Source organism: Panicum hallii, chromosome 3 (assembly GCF_002211085.1).
Source record: "Panicum hallii strain FIL2 chromosome 3, PHallii_v3.1, whole genome shotgun sequence".
NCBI classification, from domain to species: Eukaryota; Viridiplantae; Streptophyta; class Magnoliopsida; order Poales; family Poaceae; genus Panicum; species Panicum hallii.
The window spans coordinates 14,319,467-14,337,840 of record NC_038044.1 but is presented as its reverse complement, the minus strand read 5'-3'; the positions used below and the strand labels follow the sequence as shown (position 1 = coordinate 14,337,840).

Genomic DNA, 18,374 nt, shown 5'->3' with positions numbered 1-18,374 from the left:
ATATATCCCGTGGTGTCGATGACTTGCCGGTCACCCCTAATCCACGTTGAGGTGGATTTCAAGAATCAACCGCTCCTCTATCAAGAACCTCTTGATCTTGAGCCGGCTTGAACCAAGGAACCGCTCCACACCTCGGTTCCACTAGAGTTGCTCTTCACCACTCCGGTAAGGTGAGCACAAAACCTCACACAACCAAAATCGGGGCTTCTCAACAATCTCCTTCAAGAAGCTCCACGAAATCACCTTCTCCAAGCCGTCTAGGGAGCGGCAACTCCCAAGAGTAACAAGCCAATACCCCTTGCTTGAAGATTCCCTAGTGCCACAAAGCTCAAACTCTTGATGCAATGCACTAGGAAGCACTCTCACTCTCAAAAATGCAAATCCTTAGCAAGTGTGTGTGTGAGAGAGAGATGTCTTAGCTCTATAGTGTCAAGAATGCAGTCCAAATGGCCAAGAGAGTGACCCAATGGCCGGGAATTGGGTATATATAGACATCCCATCAAAAACTAGCCGTTACAGTCTTTTCTGCGAGATCGCGGACCGTCCGGTTTCAAAAACCGGACCGTCCGCCGTTATAAGCCAGAGAGTCAGAGTGCATTAAATGCGTGTCAGAACTAGCCGTTTCAGCCCTGGCGGACAATGCTCACACAATCGGCGGACCGTCCGCAGTTAAGAGTTCCACAACTCCAGATACGAAACAGTCTCTGGAACAACATTGAAATTAGCCAGCGGACCGTCCGCTCCAAAAGAGCGGACCGTCCGCAGTTCATCCTAGAAAAACAAGCAGAGACAGCAATGTTTCTGGTTCACTTTAACAAAAGGCCTGCGGACTGTCCGCGCCCCAGCGGCGGACCGTCCGCGGACCAGACCACAAGCCTGACCAGAGAACACCCTTTCTGGAATGAGGAGAGTTAGAGTGGCGGACCGTCCGCCCAAGTGGGCCGGACCGTCCGCCAGCCACATGTGATTTCCACCAGACCTTCTGTGATGGCAGCGGACCGTCCGCGCGCATGGAGCGGACCGTCCGCGCTTGAGCAGTCAGCTCTCTAACTTGTTCTTTTTCAAAACCTGACAAAGCGTTGTTAGCCCTCATGCATGCATCTAGACATTTTGAGCAAAATGGCACTAACGACCCGTCAAGCATGAGTACATGACCCCTCTTGATAGTACGGCTATCTATCCAACAAATCTGGTCACTTTTCATCCACTAAACACCTTGTGACCGGTAAAATTCAAAAGATCCTATTTTATACCTTTGCCTTGAGCCCAAGCTTTGCTCATCGTCTCCAAAAATCCACACGTTCACAGATAACTCTCATTCATCCGTGGATCAACCTGTACTCATTTTCTCAAAAGGAATTGTTAATCCACAAACCATTGTCATTAATTACCAAAACTCGAATTAGGGGCCTAGATGCTTTCAGTTGGCCACAAGTAGTCATTTTTGTAATAAATGCTGGATATATTGCACTGCGATGTAGAAGCCGGGATATTCACTATTCCTTTATTAAAAAAACTTTTTTATCACAAAGAGCTCGCGTTTATTGCATCATCTCTGGTTCATTGAGATCACGAATTACAAAGAGAAATTACAAACTTTGGGAGGGGATCTACCCAAATAACAGATTGATATGGATCCCAAAACTAATGCAAGCAAGTTCATACGAATAACCATTATAATTTCAAGAGGCATATGAAATTGTGTGGATTTCAAGTATTTTGCATCCCTGAACAAAACACCACCAATGGCCTGATCGTGCAAATTTGATTTGAGGGCGTTCACCAGGACTCTATAATGGGATTGCAGCAGAATGTTGGGCATACCATGCATCGAAGAAGCTTCTAGGGCGGCTAGGCACGCCACACGCGTACGCTTCAGCAGAGAGCAGTAGCGGAGCATAGATTAAATTTAAGATGTGGTAGGTAATAAATTTTAGTAGCGGAGCATAGATTAAATTTAAGGTGTGGTAGGTAATAAATTTTAGCATAAATTATCCAGCAAAATCTAACAAAATAAGGTAAATGGATATATAAATATGTAGTATATTTGTGAAAAGTTAAGGTATGGTATTGGCCACACCTAGCCATAAAAGTCCTCCGCCACTGGCAGAGAGCATCATACACCATTGGAAGATTGCCTACGCCGGCAAGGACAGCTTGTACGTGATAATATCTTACCACGAAGCCCCAAGCTCCTGTTTTCTCCTTATATAGAAAACAACCATCAAAATTTATCTTCGGGATGTCCGGCAAATTTTTTTTTTTTTGAGTGAAGGGTAGCTTCGGATGTCCGGCAATGGAGGAGACCATTTGATCTTATGAGCAGGAGACATGCATGGTGGATCTTCTCTCTGTAAATCACCGATACTTCACTAACCCAGCCGTACCCGTATCCGATACTTCGATACTCTCTCTATACTACCACCGTGTCGTTTTTCAAACTCACGTATCGCCGTACTCATATCGCATATCGGTGATTCATAGTCTTCCCTAGTTAAGATAATATCAGAAGCCATGAATCTAGCTCCGTAAATAACTTCCTCCGTTGGCCTCATCTGCTCACCCACATTTGCTTTGTTTCTTGCATCCCACCAAGTCCACAAGAGACCAATGACCAAGAGTTTATCTTCTTTCAGCGACACTACATATTGCGCTACTTTTTGTGACGAATCCAACTCCACGAGTGCCATTCTAATGGACTCCATTTCCACTTCTCTCCAACATCTCTTGACATACTTGCATTTGAAAAAACAGTGACCCTCAGGTTGAGGACTATTTTTGGTTTAATAAAAACTTCGAGGCATCGTTGATCTTTGTTTCGTGGAAGACGATGTATATCCCTCCTGCTATAGTGCTACTATGATGGAAATGCCCCCTTTCTTAGCGCCGAGAACGCTAGACGGGAATTAAAGCTGTTCACGCCAGGTGTGGCACCTACGATGATGGCCGAATGAGTATGCTATCTGCATATCATGGAATATTCTCATTTGGTTTCTTGGTTAATCTTGCATTTGTTGCGTCACACGCATCTTCTTTTGTTATCTTTTTAAAAGAGAGCTCTAGCTCCAAGAATTTGTGGATCTGGATATAACTAGCTCCATGATTTCTTGAGCTGGAGCGGGTAGGGATACACTAGTGTGTCTCAGTATTCCTAGTAGACAGAAAACAAAGACTTTGTCCACTCAAAACATTTTTGGGGAATGGAATGGGTTTGTCTCATTGCTCGTACGCAAAATTAGTATACCTATTTCCTCAAAACATATAATTAGCAATAAACATGTGGGATTGAGTCATGTTATGAATTTATTTCCAAAAGAATTCTATGGATGAACTCAAGACGGACCCTCCATTTAGGATGAGGCGATTAATCAAACTGAACACCCATTATGAGATGGTGTTATGATGGATCATTCAGCCCCATGCATGATCGGTTGTCTTATCAAACCACACGCCATGTACGGCCTTGCTCATCCTGCGGCCTATTTGCACTCGTTAGGAAGCTTCCGGACCTGGATCGGATGAAGCGATAACTACGACTGCAACTTAAGCGGTACCAATAACATCTGCCATCCAAAAGCTAACCAACGCTCCAGATTTACAGCTGGCCCACCTCCTCTTCTTTCCCCTCCCGAACTCTTCTTCCTCTGTTCGCTGCGCCTGCTAAGGTCCGCCGTCGGCGGCACGGCCTGCACCGAGGACTGCGCCGTGCTGTGCGAGGACGCGGAGGAGGACGTCGCGGACATGGCGGGCAAGATGACGAAGACCGAGCGTGACTGGCGGTGGCCGTGCTCTGGAGCTGATCAAGATTTACAGGATGAACGCCAAGAGTTGCCTCGCTGGGTACGACTCCAAGAACACCCACATCATATCTTCTGATGAAACGAAGCGGATGAGAATGGCTTGGTGATCCGATGGATTTGACTTTTGAGCAGCCAATCAAATGAACTGCGTGGAACTGGGGGACAGGGTTCTTGTTCCGGTGATGTTTCTTGGTTTATTTTCCTTTTCTGATTTAAGTCGATAGGGAAACAAAGAAGAATTGGTTGATGAAGGGGAGAAGAAGAAATTGTACACAAGTAGAGAGTTTTGACCGAGCTGCTCATAGCCTCATACATTCTCTCTCTTACCTATGGTCAAGGTAGTGCAAACTTTGACTCTCAGAGTGATTTCATTTTGATGCTGTGTTCGGAATGAGGGAGGCAAGTAGGCGTGGGATACTGGGATGTACGAAGTGGATGGAGGAGGAAGAAGAGTCTGGAGAGGGACTGTCAATCTGGAGCATCGATTGGTTATTTGACGGCAGATGGTGGTGGTACTGCTTAAGTTGCAGTCGTAGTTATCACTGCATCCGATCCAGGTCCGACCAATCAACAATCTCATTCTGTAGAGTGATTCTTTTGGTGAGCAATCAATAACTACCATCAATGAAGTTATACGCTGCCCCTACCTGCTATCCCAACTCCAGTATCCATTCAATGATCTTGCAGATGGTAAAATCTCAATTCTAGGGAAACTAACACAGTACCCCACCTCTTTTATTCTAATCATGTGCTTGCATTACAATGCAGAGAAAAATGACTGTTTGCGAACTAAGCATTACACCCTCAATCAAATAAAGAAAGAAGCAGGAGACCAGTATTTGTAAGCAAAATAGAATGGGCTAAACTTCATAGCCATGTGCATGCAGATAATTTCAGTGAAGCAAGTTCATTTAGATAAGAATCATTTTCACACTTGCAGTGCATTAAATTTTCAATCAGACAAATGCGCCATGTTGATAATATTCAGTCACAAATAGAATAGGGTAAACTTCATAGCCATGTGCTGATGTGCATGCAGATAATTTCAGGTGAAGCAAGTTCATTTAGATAAGAATCATTTTCACACTTGCAATGCATTAAATTTTCAATCAGACAAATGCGCCATGTTGATAATATTCAGTCAGAAGTGCATCCAGATAGCTCAGATTAGAAAGATAGCCTTCCAAGGCCTTTTGTGACCGCAGTCACTTTGAAGCTCTGCACACCATATTAAGAAAGAGAGTATCATTATACCAAAGGTGCATGGGCCATAGAAGCACCAAACCAAAAAAATTTATCATCAGTTTATGTAAAAACCACAACTCAGTCAGTTTCACAAAGTTTGCTCAAAATTCAATCAATTTATTTCATTTTCACATGCATATATGCATTCTCTGTTGATCACAGCTGTATGCATTGGTAATCATGTTTTTTTCCTTTAAAAGGAAAGGTGCTGGCATACCAAATCAAGCCCAGTTTAGTTGTAATTATCTATTTATGTTCTAAATCATACCATTTTTATCAGGAAAAGCATAACTCTTATTTTAATTATGTGCTTTCATAATGCAGGGGAAAACGTGATAGTTTGTGACCTAAATAAATAAATCACAATTTCTATCATCAGAGCAGCAGCTCCATGGGCAGCATAAGGTTTCAATCATACAAATGTGCAGGAGCTCAGTAATTCTAGGCAATATAGAACAGGAAGTACAACTAAACTTCATAGCCAAATAATTTTCAATGGGGCGATGATGTACTACCGAGGGGTCCTAAACTTGAAGCTCTGCAGGACGTCAGCCAAGGCGATGACGCCTCAGGCGCCGCCAGCAGCCGCTTGCCCAGGACCTCCCATCGCCGCCGCTACTTGCTCGGGTGGTTGGTTTTTTTTTTTGTTTTTTTTTTTGATCGGTGGGTTTATTTTCTTTCTTGCGACGCAGGAAAGAAGAAAGGACCGCGATGATGTGGGAGTACCTCCGTCATTTTATATAAAACACCCTAAGAAATCACTTACTGAGTTATTGAGGTCCCGATTGGATCCATGAATTGACCTTTACCTACAATTTAGTTCAGTAGGTGATATAAACAGATGGGCTAAAATATAAACTAAAATTTAGTTTCACTATAATTAAAATTATTCATTAATCCTCAAGATTCACCTAATTTAGACTAAACCAACCAGCAAACTATGAATAAATCAAACTACGTCTTATCATGGGCATGCAGGTACAACAATAGCAAAATCCAGAAATAAAAAAAAAAGATATTTCTATGTTTCTATATGTATCCCACCTAAAGTTTAGTCCGTGGATACAAACAGATATAGACTAAAGTTTAATCATCTAAAATTTAGTTTGGACTAAAGTTTACTCTTAGATGATCCAAACAGGATCTAAAGCAATCTAAAGCAAACAACGCCAACCAAGCAATTAGCAATGTTGCATTAGGATTCCCTCTCATTTCTCCTGTGTCCAATTTTGTTGGCTGTCAAGCTAGGTAAACGGTGAGCACCAAGTTTATGATTCGAAATCCCCTTCGGTCAAGATCCTTGCTAGGATCCGGTTATCCATAACCATATGCATGTCGGGCAACAAAGTTTTTTCAGAATCTCTACTAGGCACAAGTTTCAGCACCTAAAACCTAAAACGTCCTCATAAAGAAATTTCAAGCACGCCGCACGATGCTGGACATAGCGAGCACGTGCTCGGAGCACCGAAGTGTTGCGTGCCGATCCACATGTTGCACGATTCCGATTCCCTCAGTTGATCCTACATTCCTAATTGATGCTTTTATCGGTGAACTAAACAAGAATTGCTGCAGTGGATGAGAAATCACGATCTGCCACATCTGATTTCTGAAGCAAACAGGATATTGCTAGACTAGAATGAGTAATGGTCAGGAAAGATTGTTGCGATAGTGTGGGGGTGGGGGGGGGGGGGGGGGGGGAATAAACATCAAATGCACAAAGACAAATTTCCTATCCTTCAGTGATCCATAGCAGTTTCAAAGTAAAAGTATTTTTGGAAAGGTCATCCATCCATAATGCTCTCATGTTGATGCAGATATTTTTAAAACAGCTCGTGTGACAAAAAGATGAATTATCATCCAAAACATCTTCTTCAGTTGTATATCACATGGAAGATAGGGTCCGGCAATCTTGAGAGGTCTACAAGACAAGTAAACATAAGAAACACAAATGATCGCCCCATCACCAAAAAAGGCCAGCTCCTTTTTGTTCCTTCTTTTGGTTCCTCGTGTCCGCCATCTAAAATAGCCTGCCGGTCCTTGTCAATCTTTGGTTTTCGGTTTTTGCCTTTTCTAGCTTCTGTAATGTACAACAGTAAAAGTTATTTTACCATGCAGCCCAGGAGAACATACATATAAAAAATTATGTAAACACCAGAGTAAAATCCGCTTTTCAAATAGGAAGAAACACAAGGTGCAACTGCAGGAGTTCAGGTATTTTCGAAAACACAAGCCACGACTCATGGAGCCAAAAAATATTACTTAAATTCTACACTCTTAGAATAAAAGTGTAATGTTCATCTAGCACCCACGGGTCTAGCAAACAGTAATGCAAGTATTTCGCATTAGCCAACAACTCGTTGAAGATATACTGGACTTAAATACATAGATCGATATGCCATGCAACCAATATCAGAACAGCTAGTGTTTCCAGGTGTTTACATTCATCAAGGACAACATTTTGTTTGTCAGGAAGCTGAAACTGTACCCAGCCTATAATATGACTTCTGCATTCCATGACTGATCATTCAATCCCATTGGAGTTTGCCCATCACTAATCGGGCACCGCAAATCGTATTGTGCCCTACTCCTCATTTCATCGCCTCAGTCCTCAGCTCCTCATGCTCGAGAAATTCTTCCTTTTGCTGATCAATGGAAGTTTTTGCTGTTTTTCCTTCATTTAGATTCGCTCTGTTTTTGTTAGATCTCGTTTTGAAAATAGTAGGAAAGGGCGTTTCATCGCAAGACATGCAAATGTGCTCTTGACTGCAAAACAAACGAGCTAGACATGTGATGCAGATCATAGAGTTGTTAGAGACCCATGCAGCTTAATTAAATGCAAAGTTCGGACACCTTAACCACTATTGGTGATGCTTATCACTTGCTAGTACTTGGATTTCTAAAACAAACAGTGCATAGAATTATGCTTGCCAATCCAAACGATTAGCATTGCCGCATTAATAAGGATTCTCACTCTCTCATTTCTCCCCTCTCACCGGTTGTCACACTAGGGAAACAGGCACCTAAAACAGCCTCAGAGAATTTCAGACACCTTGATGGTGGTGAAAACTGCAATTAGGGTATACTCTGTTTATTGCATAGGATTGCCTGCCGATAACATGATGGTTGATTGTGCCGTTACTGTAGCACGATTCTGACTCCTTCTCACGCCACGTGGAAAGGGAACATCAGTTTGTGTCGGTGGCTCGGTGCTGCTCTTTCTCCCACCTCTTCAGCGACACGGAAACGACCGGCCTCGCGGCAGTCTGCATGGCAGTTATGAACGCGACGACGACTCCCCATCCGCTGCTGACAAGGCCACCCATCCATCCGACGCCATGGTCACCAACCGGTTGTTATGCTAATCTCTCTGGCCACTTTCGTCGTCGCTGATGCTGACGCAATGTTCCAAGTGATAGAATCAATCAGAGTTTCAGAGGACGAGGAATGTAGTTGTAAGAGTGTGGTAAGATGCTCGTAACCGTTTCCCTCCTATCGGCAATGGCTGCAGCCGACAGGGGGATCTCAAGATCTTCACCTGCCACAAGGTGTAAAGCAATGCAGGTGGAGCACGAGCATGTTCCACGGCGGCATTGGTATCTTTACCAAATCCCTCTCCGACCTCATGCACAGACTGACAGACTTGAATTGCATTGACAAGATACCTAGCAACTTGGCAGTTCAGTTTGGCCGCTTCCTGCCACGTCGTGTACGGCGATACTAACATGCAATGCAAGCCACTGCGCTGAAAACGAGTACAAGCCTACAAGGAATCATTAAGCCGAAAGATCCAAGAGCCTCCCGTTATTTAATCGTCAGGTTAGTGGAGTGCAGTGGTGAGCTCACTCGCAGCAGGTGGTTGCGGAGCACGGCTGCGAGCACGCACCGATCGTGTCTGGGCATGGCCGACGCCAACAAGCGCATCAACCTCGCAGCGCCGCTCATCTCAGTCCGGCGCCACGGTGGCGACGGCAACGGGCCCACGGCCACGGGGTTGCCGGCGTACAGGGCTGACGCCACGTCGGGGCCCCTGGGCCACACCGGCGCAGGCGCCGTGCCGTTCGGGTGGGAGCACCGCCCCGGCCACCCCAAGAGCGTCCGCACCCGCCGGGCGCTGCCCTCGACGATCGCCGACGCGCCCTCGCGCGTGGCGCGGAAACCGGCGGCGGTGACCGCGGCCTCCGAGCGCGCGCGGGAGGAGGAGCGGTTCTCGGACGCGCTCTCCCGCGACGACGTGAGCTGCGTCACCGTGAACTGCAGCGCGACAGGGCTCAGCGACGCCGCGTCCGTGGGGGCGGGGGCGCGAGCAGCGCCCGGCGCCCGCGGCAGCGTCATGATGGATCGCTTCCTGCCGGCCGCGCACGCCGTGGCCGCCGGCTCCCCACAGAGCACCTTCCGGAAGGCCGGGTCCGCCCGGAACCCCACGGGATCGCCGGCGGTGCCAAGCAGCGCGCGCACGGGCGGCGGCGGCGGCGGCGGGAGGTCGGCAGCGCAAATGCGGCTGCCCTTCCAGCACATCGCGGCGTGTCGCCTGCCGCCGCTCCCTCCCGAAGGCAAGAACGAGGACGGCGACGACGACGACGCCGGGTCCGACGCGCACAGCACGGCGGGCTTCGCGCCTAGGAGGTGCGGGCTGCTCCCCGGCCGGTGCTTGGAGAGCTCCAGGCTGCTCTCCCGCGGAGCGCGGCGAGGGGCAGGCAGACCGTTCCTGTCCAGCGGCGGCGGAAGCCGGAAAGCGGCGGATCCGCTGCTGCGGCGGTCGCGGAACGGGCAGCAGCAACCGCAGCACACCGGAGACGATCCCGGCATGGTATCGCTGCTACGGTTACATATCCTCGCGTGCATGGACTTCACTTCTTGCGTGCCGTAGAATTCACATTCATGCATGAACAATTCACATGATCACATCGTCTTATGGAACCTCGCAGCAATCATGGGAGGAGGTGTACATCAAATCGCTGCTCCGATCAGGCGGCGGCGGCGGCGGCCTGATGGGACCGGCGGCCGCCGTGGTGTCGGAGCTGGACAGAACAGTGCGCGAGCTCTACAGGCACCGAGGAGGACAGGCCGTCAAGCCGAAGGCGAGCCATCTGGGTCTGCTCCTGGTCCTCGACAGGTCAAACGAGGATTGCGGCCGCGGGTACCACGGCTCGTCGACGCGGAAGCTCTCTAGAGCCGGCGATGCCGCGCTGCTGCTGCCCGCCACCACCAGAAGCTCGCCGAACGCCGGGAATAAGCTCGGGCGAGGCGTCGCCGGCGACGACGCCGGCAAGTACGGCTTCCCGCTACTCTTGGAAGACGCGGCGGCCGTCGCCGGCCGCGAGATGGCGCTGTCGCCGCAGCCCCTGCTCTCGTTGCCGCTGCCCAAGTCGCCCTCGGAGTCGTGGCTGTCGCTCGCGCTGCCCTCCGTGTCAACGCGGCCGCCCCCGGCGGCGTCTTTCTTGGGGCTCCATGTGCAGTCCAAGAAACATGCTCCGCTGCCGTGGTGCTCCATTGATTCGGGCAAGGGCATCGACCATGACGGGCAACGGCAGAGACGCGTGCACGATCTGCAGAAATGATGGAACCTACCCTGGCATTATGTTGTACGTCGACTTCGCGTGATCGTCCCAACTGTCAACTAGCTGCTGCTGCCTGCTGGTGCTTATCTAGGAAATGCTGTAGCGATGGCTTCTTAGTGATCTCTAATGGCGTGTAGCATGCTTGTACCGACAATGTTCTATATATGCAAAACGAGGTAAGTTAATATCAATGTAAAATATAGTATGTTGCTCATGCTGCGCAGTAATATATTATTAGCTTATTAATACCATTTTAGCAGCAAACACAATTTGATACGTGATCGATCATGTCTGAACAAACACTCTTCAGCCATAGGCTTTGAAGAAATGTAGACCAAGGGAAGTTTAACAGCACACTAGATGGGAACAAGTCATTATGAGTAATCTCACCAAAAGAAAGGGGGTAACATTTACAACAAGTCATCGTCATCTCTTAAACAACATAGATGCACATCCATATAACTCAAATCATTAGGCGATCACAAGAAACAGCCAAGCTAGGGGCAAAATGTGACCCATGTTTCTTGTTGCCTTTTTCTCCCAGCTCAGGGCAACTAGTTCAGACTACCAGCTACATTTTGACCCCCCACATAACAAGGTAAACAACCCGAGTCACTTATTCACAAGCCAGCTTCGTGCCAAAGCTGGTGAGGCAGATGGCAAACGCCTGAAAGGCTGACAGAGGCTGCCGGTAGTCCATCGTGAACGCATCGTCCTCTATCTTACCAAATTGCAGGATCACCGTCTCCTCGTCTCCAACACCCCACGGACCACCGGATCCAGCCGTGGCAACGAGCTGGAAGTTCTTCACAGAGGCCACGGTCACCCGGCCATGGAAATTTAAGCACCAGCATTGCAGATGCTCGTGCCACCGTGGAGCTTTGTTCTTTAGATCTAAGGAATTTGGGGCAGGTGTTTTCTCCTTGGAAAGATCTGATGCAGCACCCTGACCTACAGGGCACTGGATACTGCACTGCATTCGTCTTGGTCCTCTTGATTTCAGGAAGTTGAACTTATATGTCACTTGTCCTACTTCGTAATTGCCTCCTGAAACCTGCGGGCTTATCTGCTTGCTTGCAAAGCGGCGACTAGATCGGCTCCTCGCAGGTTTAGCACCATCATACGGTGCCTGGCTATCATAGATGATGAATTTTGTCCCCAGGAAGTCAGATCTACAAGCAGAAGGCACAGGATCAAATCAGCATCCTTGCAAGCCTTTACAACAACGAGAATATAAGAAACTTGCATAAAGTGCCAAATTAGGCCTTCATTACTATCATTGCTGATGCTGGTTCAAATGCATTTGAAAGAGGTAGAAAGTCTGGTGTCTCTCCATATAGATTAGAGCTAGTGTTTGTAGGATTGAGAAAGTCTGATGTCTCTCCAGGATTGTAGTAGTTTCAGTTGGGTTAGGGCTTTAAATTTAGCATGTACTTGCTTATGACAATCTAAACTCTGTTCCCTCACATCCAGACCTCCAGATGTCACCGCATTGTTGACGGCATGAATAGATCTAAATGAATGTCCCAATCAACTGTATGCTGCAACATTATCAGCCTACCCTCCCATTAATTTCATAATCACCTGTATCGCAATTGAGCATTTTATGCTATTAGAATCAAGATTCTAAGCTGTGCAGCATCCGCTGATGCTTCTCCACCTCTAGATAAATATTAGTGTTAATGTTTTATGTTCAATGTCACTATCCAAAAATCCAAGGAAATTGCGCAAATTTATAAGATCATGTTTGTATTTTACTCGGCTTCTACAGTCTACTCCTTCTGGATATACAATGCTTAGTTCTTTCAATATTCATATTTTTTAATCAATACAATGACGGGGGGAGTGCATATGAGCGTGAGATACCTTGTATAACGCAGAGCTAGATCTAGATTTGGATCAGGTATTAATACACGTGGATGGGCCACATTTTTTAACAAGGTTGGAAGCATGGCGGAAAAATCTTGAATTTGTATACCTATCCTGGTACTACTAGCAATGAAATCAAAAGAAAAATGTTCGTAACGCAAGTTTGTACACGTTTTCAAAAGGTTTCCACAAGCCAAACTTTGGGGTCACACACATATAACAAATTTAGGGGAGAACACACCCTGCTAGATGGAGAATTGATCCATCATGGCAGCTTTATATGCAAGAGAAGAGTATGATACAGGATAAAGGATATTCTTTGGTTTGAGGCTGGGGGCAGCAATGGCAGGTACAGTGAGTTATGGCCTTGCTGTTGGATGCAGTCAATTTATAAAGAAATAATGCCGGGCATGAATAGCATGAAAATAGAAAGCGCCAATGTGCATGCAACTTCTATTAAAGGAAGTTCAGAGGCGAGGCAATACTGTTTACTGTACCCCTATAGTGAACTTAACAGGAGTACAGGACAGTGTTTGGAGTAGATTGTCCAAGAGATCAACTCTGTTCCTTGTTTTCATACAAATACCTCTTTTTAACAGGTACTGCTAAACACAAGGAAAAAAGCTGCCAAACCCCCATCAGATCTAACTGGGCAAGAACTCAACCTATCAATTAGAAGGATTTCAGCAATTGCTAGCAGAATACCCTACATACTACCTCCGTTTTTGTTTATTTGACGCCGGTGGATGGAAACTTAGGCTCATTAACACTAAAGCAGCTGTCCGAAACGTCATGTAAATAAAAACGGAGGTAGTACTCCAGGGATCTGTGGCATCTGCACTCATTCTAGCAATTTGCTTGTAAGCTGATTCAACACAGAACTCGATGCCACATATGAACGTGGATAATGCATTAGACAAAATAACTACCAGAAACAAAGAGAGGATGTGTTAATTTAGTAAAGTATTTGAACAATAATAGAATTACAAGCAATGGAAACAACGCACATGACAAATTCTACAGCTCTTTGCCCATAACATAGACCTCAGCTAATATATCCAAAGATTGTTACTTGTGCTCATAGACCCATGGGGGCAATATATATGAGTGCATGAGGGGTACAAAACGAGGACTCTAACGACCTATACGCAAAGGACTCTATACTCCTAACAAAGATGAACATTTAACCTACCGGCATGCATAATAAAAAATCAGGCAATCAATATGGAAAAACTAGGTTCTGGAATGGACCTTACCTCAACTTTCCAATATATGAAGTGCTTCCTGGGTGAAGATCATCGTAGTCATAAGAGATTATATATTCTGTATGCGCTCCTTGTCTGAACCTTCGAGCAGCCAAAAGAAACTTCCCTTTATCCGTTAGGGCTGCCAAGAGAGTAAAATAAATTAAAGATCACATGAAGTTGCAGTCTGGCATTTATATAAGAATTCCAGACAAAGTGCTCACACAGTCTACAACAAAATGATGCATATAACTATAGTGTCATAATCTCTAGAACAAACTAATTTCGATTGATTTTGCAGGGACCTAATCAAATATAACCATCAATTATGGACCCCAGTTTTAAACAATGCTATGAACACTGTATTTCTAAGGAGAGACTTTATACACACGTGAGCTCAAAAATATGCAACTCAATACTACCATAACTGTCAGTTGTCTAATGTCTACTCATATTCTTCCCTGCCAGTAGGTTTACTACTATTTATTTATAAGAACACCCAAGAGATCAACTGGACTATGCTGCACTTTTCTTTGTTTCTAGATCCCAAGCCACAAGGCCTGCATACCATACTCGTGTTAAACTGTGACCCCATTTATACGGTGAATCATTCACTTGACAGGACAAGAGCCAGTATATTCAAAGCGCTGCACATCTTCTTCCTTTGACAGATCATAAGTTGAATTGGTTATGAAATGCATCATGTAGAGTTTCCAAAACTCCGGTAATATTGCAAAATGATCCACTTCACAGGTTCTACTATGTATTATCATGCCAGCCAGGTAGAGTTTCCAAGAATTTATATTGGCCATTAAGATCAAATCAAGTAGATGTCAAGTCATTGCTAAGAATGTATTCAATTAAACAAAGTCGACGACCGCAATATCTTCCTACAGCATGGATAGGATTATATTTAAGCAGCACCCTTGAAAAATTGTAGGTGGAGATGGCAACGTACAGGTCCTTGTCAAAATGGTGTAAGAAAGCTGTAAATGATTACAGCAATAAAGAAACTATATATTCGTTTTCATATTTTCTAAACAAGACTAGGTACAATTGTGCAGCATCAAAAAGTCATGCGAAAGAACCTCTGCGGAGGCAACAGCTGTAATTTCTGCTTATTTGGCAGTACCTGCTACACTTTCAATTTTCTAAACAAGGTTTGACAGAACTGTAGGATTCCAATGTCAAATATCATAGGTGGATTAGGAACCTCAGAAAGTAAGTTAGTGTCCTCTTTACTTGCTTACTTGGCACTACCTATTTAAATCGGAAGAAAGATCCGAAACGCCTGCCATAATCCACGAAGCGCACCAGACGCATAATATCATGAAATCATAAGCGTGGCAGAACAAGAAGCTAGCCTGCCTACTCACCCTGCGTTAAGCTGAGGTGGAGGGAAAAGGTTGAGTTCTTTTTGTCCCTCCTGATAAAGCAGTGCATTGGTGCATCCCCGGGTCCAGGCTGTGCAAAAGAAAAGGAAAATATACACATCTATTCAATCAATATGTTGAAAGCCCATTCGAAGAAGTAAGCTTTTAGGTATTACCATATTTTCATTTACAGACAAATACAAAATCCAGCTATCGCATAAGAAAATAAGAAATTCCGTATTTGTGCCGACTTCTCCACTACATACTTTATTAGCACTAGCCACCAAAAACTATAGTGCTATGTAGCCAAACAAAGAAAACAAAGAGGATAATGATGAAGATAAACATGCGACTCGCTTCTAAAACAAAACATCACAAAGAACAACACAACAACAGCAAGAACAACAATAAGATCTCAAATAAATAAACATCTGAAATTGTTAAACTGCAATCATGGATCTACTAAATCCTGTGACCCGTGAGAAAAATATAAAATCTAACAAATAAAATTTAAGCATTTTTTGCGTACGATGAAATTGAATAGGCTTAGACGTCAATACAGAAAGGACTGTCCAGAGGTCGCCTTAGATCGAGTCAACCTGCATAAGAAAAAGGCGCAGAAGACATCTCCTGCATCTACAGCTTGAAATCCAAGACAACCATAGGATTTTTTGCTTCTAACTCTATTTTTTACGAGGACAGAAATGGACCCTAAGAAAACGCAGAACCACAGTAACCATGTGCCCCAAAATCCTCAAATCACATAACCATTTCGAGCGACACAGAAAAGGTCAGTCACAAAAACAGATCAATACAACTACTATGTTTTTTCGGCACAACTACTATGTGACGGGAAGGTCCGGCGGGGCCACCTGCTTGAGCGACGACGGGAAGGTGATCCTCCCACCCTCGACCGGCGGCCGCACGACCGAGAACGCGGCGTCCCGCCACCGCCGGCACACGCAGGCGCAGACCACCACGTCCCGCCGCAGCGGCCACCGCTCGGCGCCGGCGTCGACGCGCCGCACGATCTCCGTGAGCAGCTCCGGGAGCAGGCGCGACCACCGCTCCTCGTCAACCTCCTCCTCCTCCACCACCTCCTGGGCCGCCGGATCCACCTCCGGCGTGACCTTCGCCTCCCCGCCGACGGCGCCGCCGAGCGAGGAGCGGGAGGCAGACGACAGCCAGGACGCGCTGCGCCGCCAGGAGACCATCGCCGGGCGGCCGGGGGCGCCGATCTCCGCCCTCCGAAGGTTCTCAAAGCTTTTCTAGACGAGATGGGGAAGCAGATTGGCGCGAGCGGGAGGGTGCGGGGAATGAAGGGGGAGAGCAGAGAAGAGAAGCGAGCGAGAGAAGAAACCAAGAAAAAAAATTGACGAGAAAACGGAGCCGGAAAATGAAAAAGTGGGCTGCTTCTTTCTCGTCGTGCGCCTTTCGCTGGCCTAAATTAATCCCCGGATCTCCTCCTAATTATACGCCCCCCGTCTGCCATGACACGTGGGGCCATTAAGCGAGTCGGCCCCACGATGCGGCGCTGAAGCGGTGGGTCGCGGTCGCAGTTGCCGCGACAGTGCACTCGTACTCCCCCGTGGTTTTCCCGTTTGCACCTCAGCTTAGTGCGGATTAGTAAAAATTTCCAGAGTTTTGTCAAACCGGCTTGAAAGACGGTCATCTTTGACGCGTTCACACGGGCTTTTGAATTGGACTGGATCTCCTCACCTAACATTTAGGAAACAGATCGATTCAAAAAGATATTTCAGAAACGAGTGCTAAACTTTAGCACGTACTAGCACTCATGTATATATTAAAATGTTTGAGTCTTAGCTAAATTTTAGCCTATCCTATTAGCACTTCTATTTGGATAATTTAGTGCTAAAATTTAGTCCTTTCATCTATTAACATTTGAATTCAAACATGCTCTAAATCCTCGCTAATTAAGATGTTAGGTGAACCGTGTTAGAAACTTTCCATCACATACGCGGATATGCACGATGCACCCCTGTGGCCTGTGGTGCGGTGACGTCACCGCCCAACCACCGGCAACCACGACGACGCGATTAGCTCAGTTTCAGCGTCAAACTCCCCCATCACCCAACAGCGCGCCCTGCAAGTGCAGAGCCGAAGAACGGGGGCTCGACGGAAAAGTCGCCGCCGCTCCTCCGACGCGCCGGGGCCCTCCTCCATCCCCCACCTCATCGGCGCGACGCGCCCCACGCCCGGCAAACCAACCACCGCCCCGACGGCCGACCGCGACGTCCCCGCGCGCGCACGGCGCACCCCACCCAGGCCCGCGCCACGTCGCGGTCCACCAGCGCGCGGAGTCGCACGGCGTGACACGACGCGAGCCTTCCCTCCTTCCCCGCCGAGCGCCCAGCGACAGCGACGGGGCGGGCCGCGGGTTTTCCACTGCTGCTGACTGCGGTCGCTCTGGACGTGCGTGCGGCCGCTCGTGCCGTGGCCAGTGGCCACCCGCGGCGGCGGGCCTGCGTGACGGTGCTCGTGCTCCTGGCGAGGTGACTTGCTGACCTGGCCGTCTCCGGGGGGCCGGCGGGGCCTGGCGATGCGCGCCGCTCGCTGTTTGACTGGGTCGTTCTCGTGGTCCAGCAGGGGGCCCCTTCGTGCTGGCGTCGGACGCCGCGGCCGCACGCTTGGAAAACGTCTCGACGAGCTCGGACTCCGGATGATCTAGAGAGAGAGATCTGATATCTTTAGCAGCTGCGCGGCGGCGTGCGTGAATGATTGATCGCCACTAGGTGATCTTTTTATATATAATATAAGAAACAGCTTAGAGATGAGATCGCCATTAGCGAGGTGTTCGATGGCCTGTCGACGTTGGCCCCACGACGCTGATGGCATCGGTCAGTGTGTGGTTGATTCTCTTAAGGGAGAAGGATTTTCTTTTCTAGGCCCGGTTGATGAACTCTGACGAGGCCCTGCAAACAGCTGTGCTGCTTGATGAGTTTGCACGAACTGGACTGGAGGTGTCGACCTCCTCGCCACCACGATCAGGGCCCCCTCGCAATCCACAAGATGTTTGGGCTGCATGTCTGAATAGCTGAATGGGCGAGTTCATCGCTGTCGAGACTGGAGTCTTTGGAAAGGCATAAATGGACCGCTACTGAATATACCGATACAATTATGTGATAAAAGAGCACCCAAGAGGACTGGATGGTCACCACAAGGTATTTCATTGCACGGCAAACAGACCAATGTTCGCGCTGATCTAAATTTCAAAACTACCAAAATCAGGTAATTGCTGAACTCCCGAAGCAGAGATGTTGAGCA

General features: G+C 47.1%; 2 protein-coding genes across 2 annotated transcripts; one reads left to right on the top strand and one right to left on the bottom strand.

The window, feature by feature from the left end:
• Nucleotides 1-8,943: 8,943 nt before the first annotated feature.
• On the top strand, nucleotides 8,944-10,849 carry LOC112885794. The gene is made up of 2 exons (XM_025951440.1): nucleotides 8,944-9,852; nucleotides 9,971-10,849. Exons 1-2 carry the CDS (start codon nucleotides 8,944-8,946, stop codon nucleotides 10,601-10,603), a joined length of 1,542 nt encoding a protein of 513 aa, XP_025807225.1. The 3' UTR covers nucleotides 10,604-10,849.
• Nucleotides 10,850-10,960: 111 nt separating this feature from the next.
• On the bottom strand, nucleotides 10,961-16,522 carry LOC112885795 (tubby-like F-box protein 9). The gene is made up of 4 exons (XM_025951441.1): nucleotides 15,962-16,522; nucleotides 15,093-15,180; nucleotides 13,729-13,858; nucleotides 10,961-11,775 (listed from the first exon to the last, which is right to left on the bottom strand). Exons 1-4 carry the CDS (start codon nucleotides 16,301-16,303, stop codon nucleotides 11,220-11,222), a joined length of 1,116 nt encoding a protein of 371 aa, XP_025807226.1. The 5' UTR covers nucleotides 16,304-16,522; the 3' UTR covers nucleotides 10,961-11,219.
• Nucleotides 16,523-18,374: the final 1,852 nt, after the last annotated feature.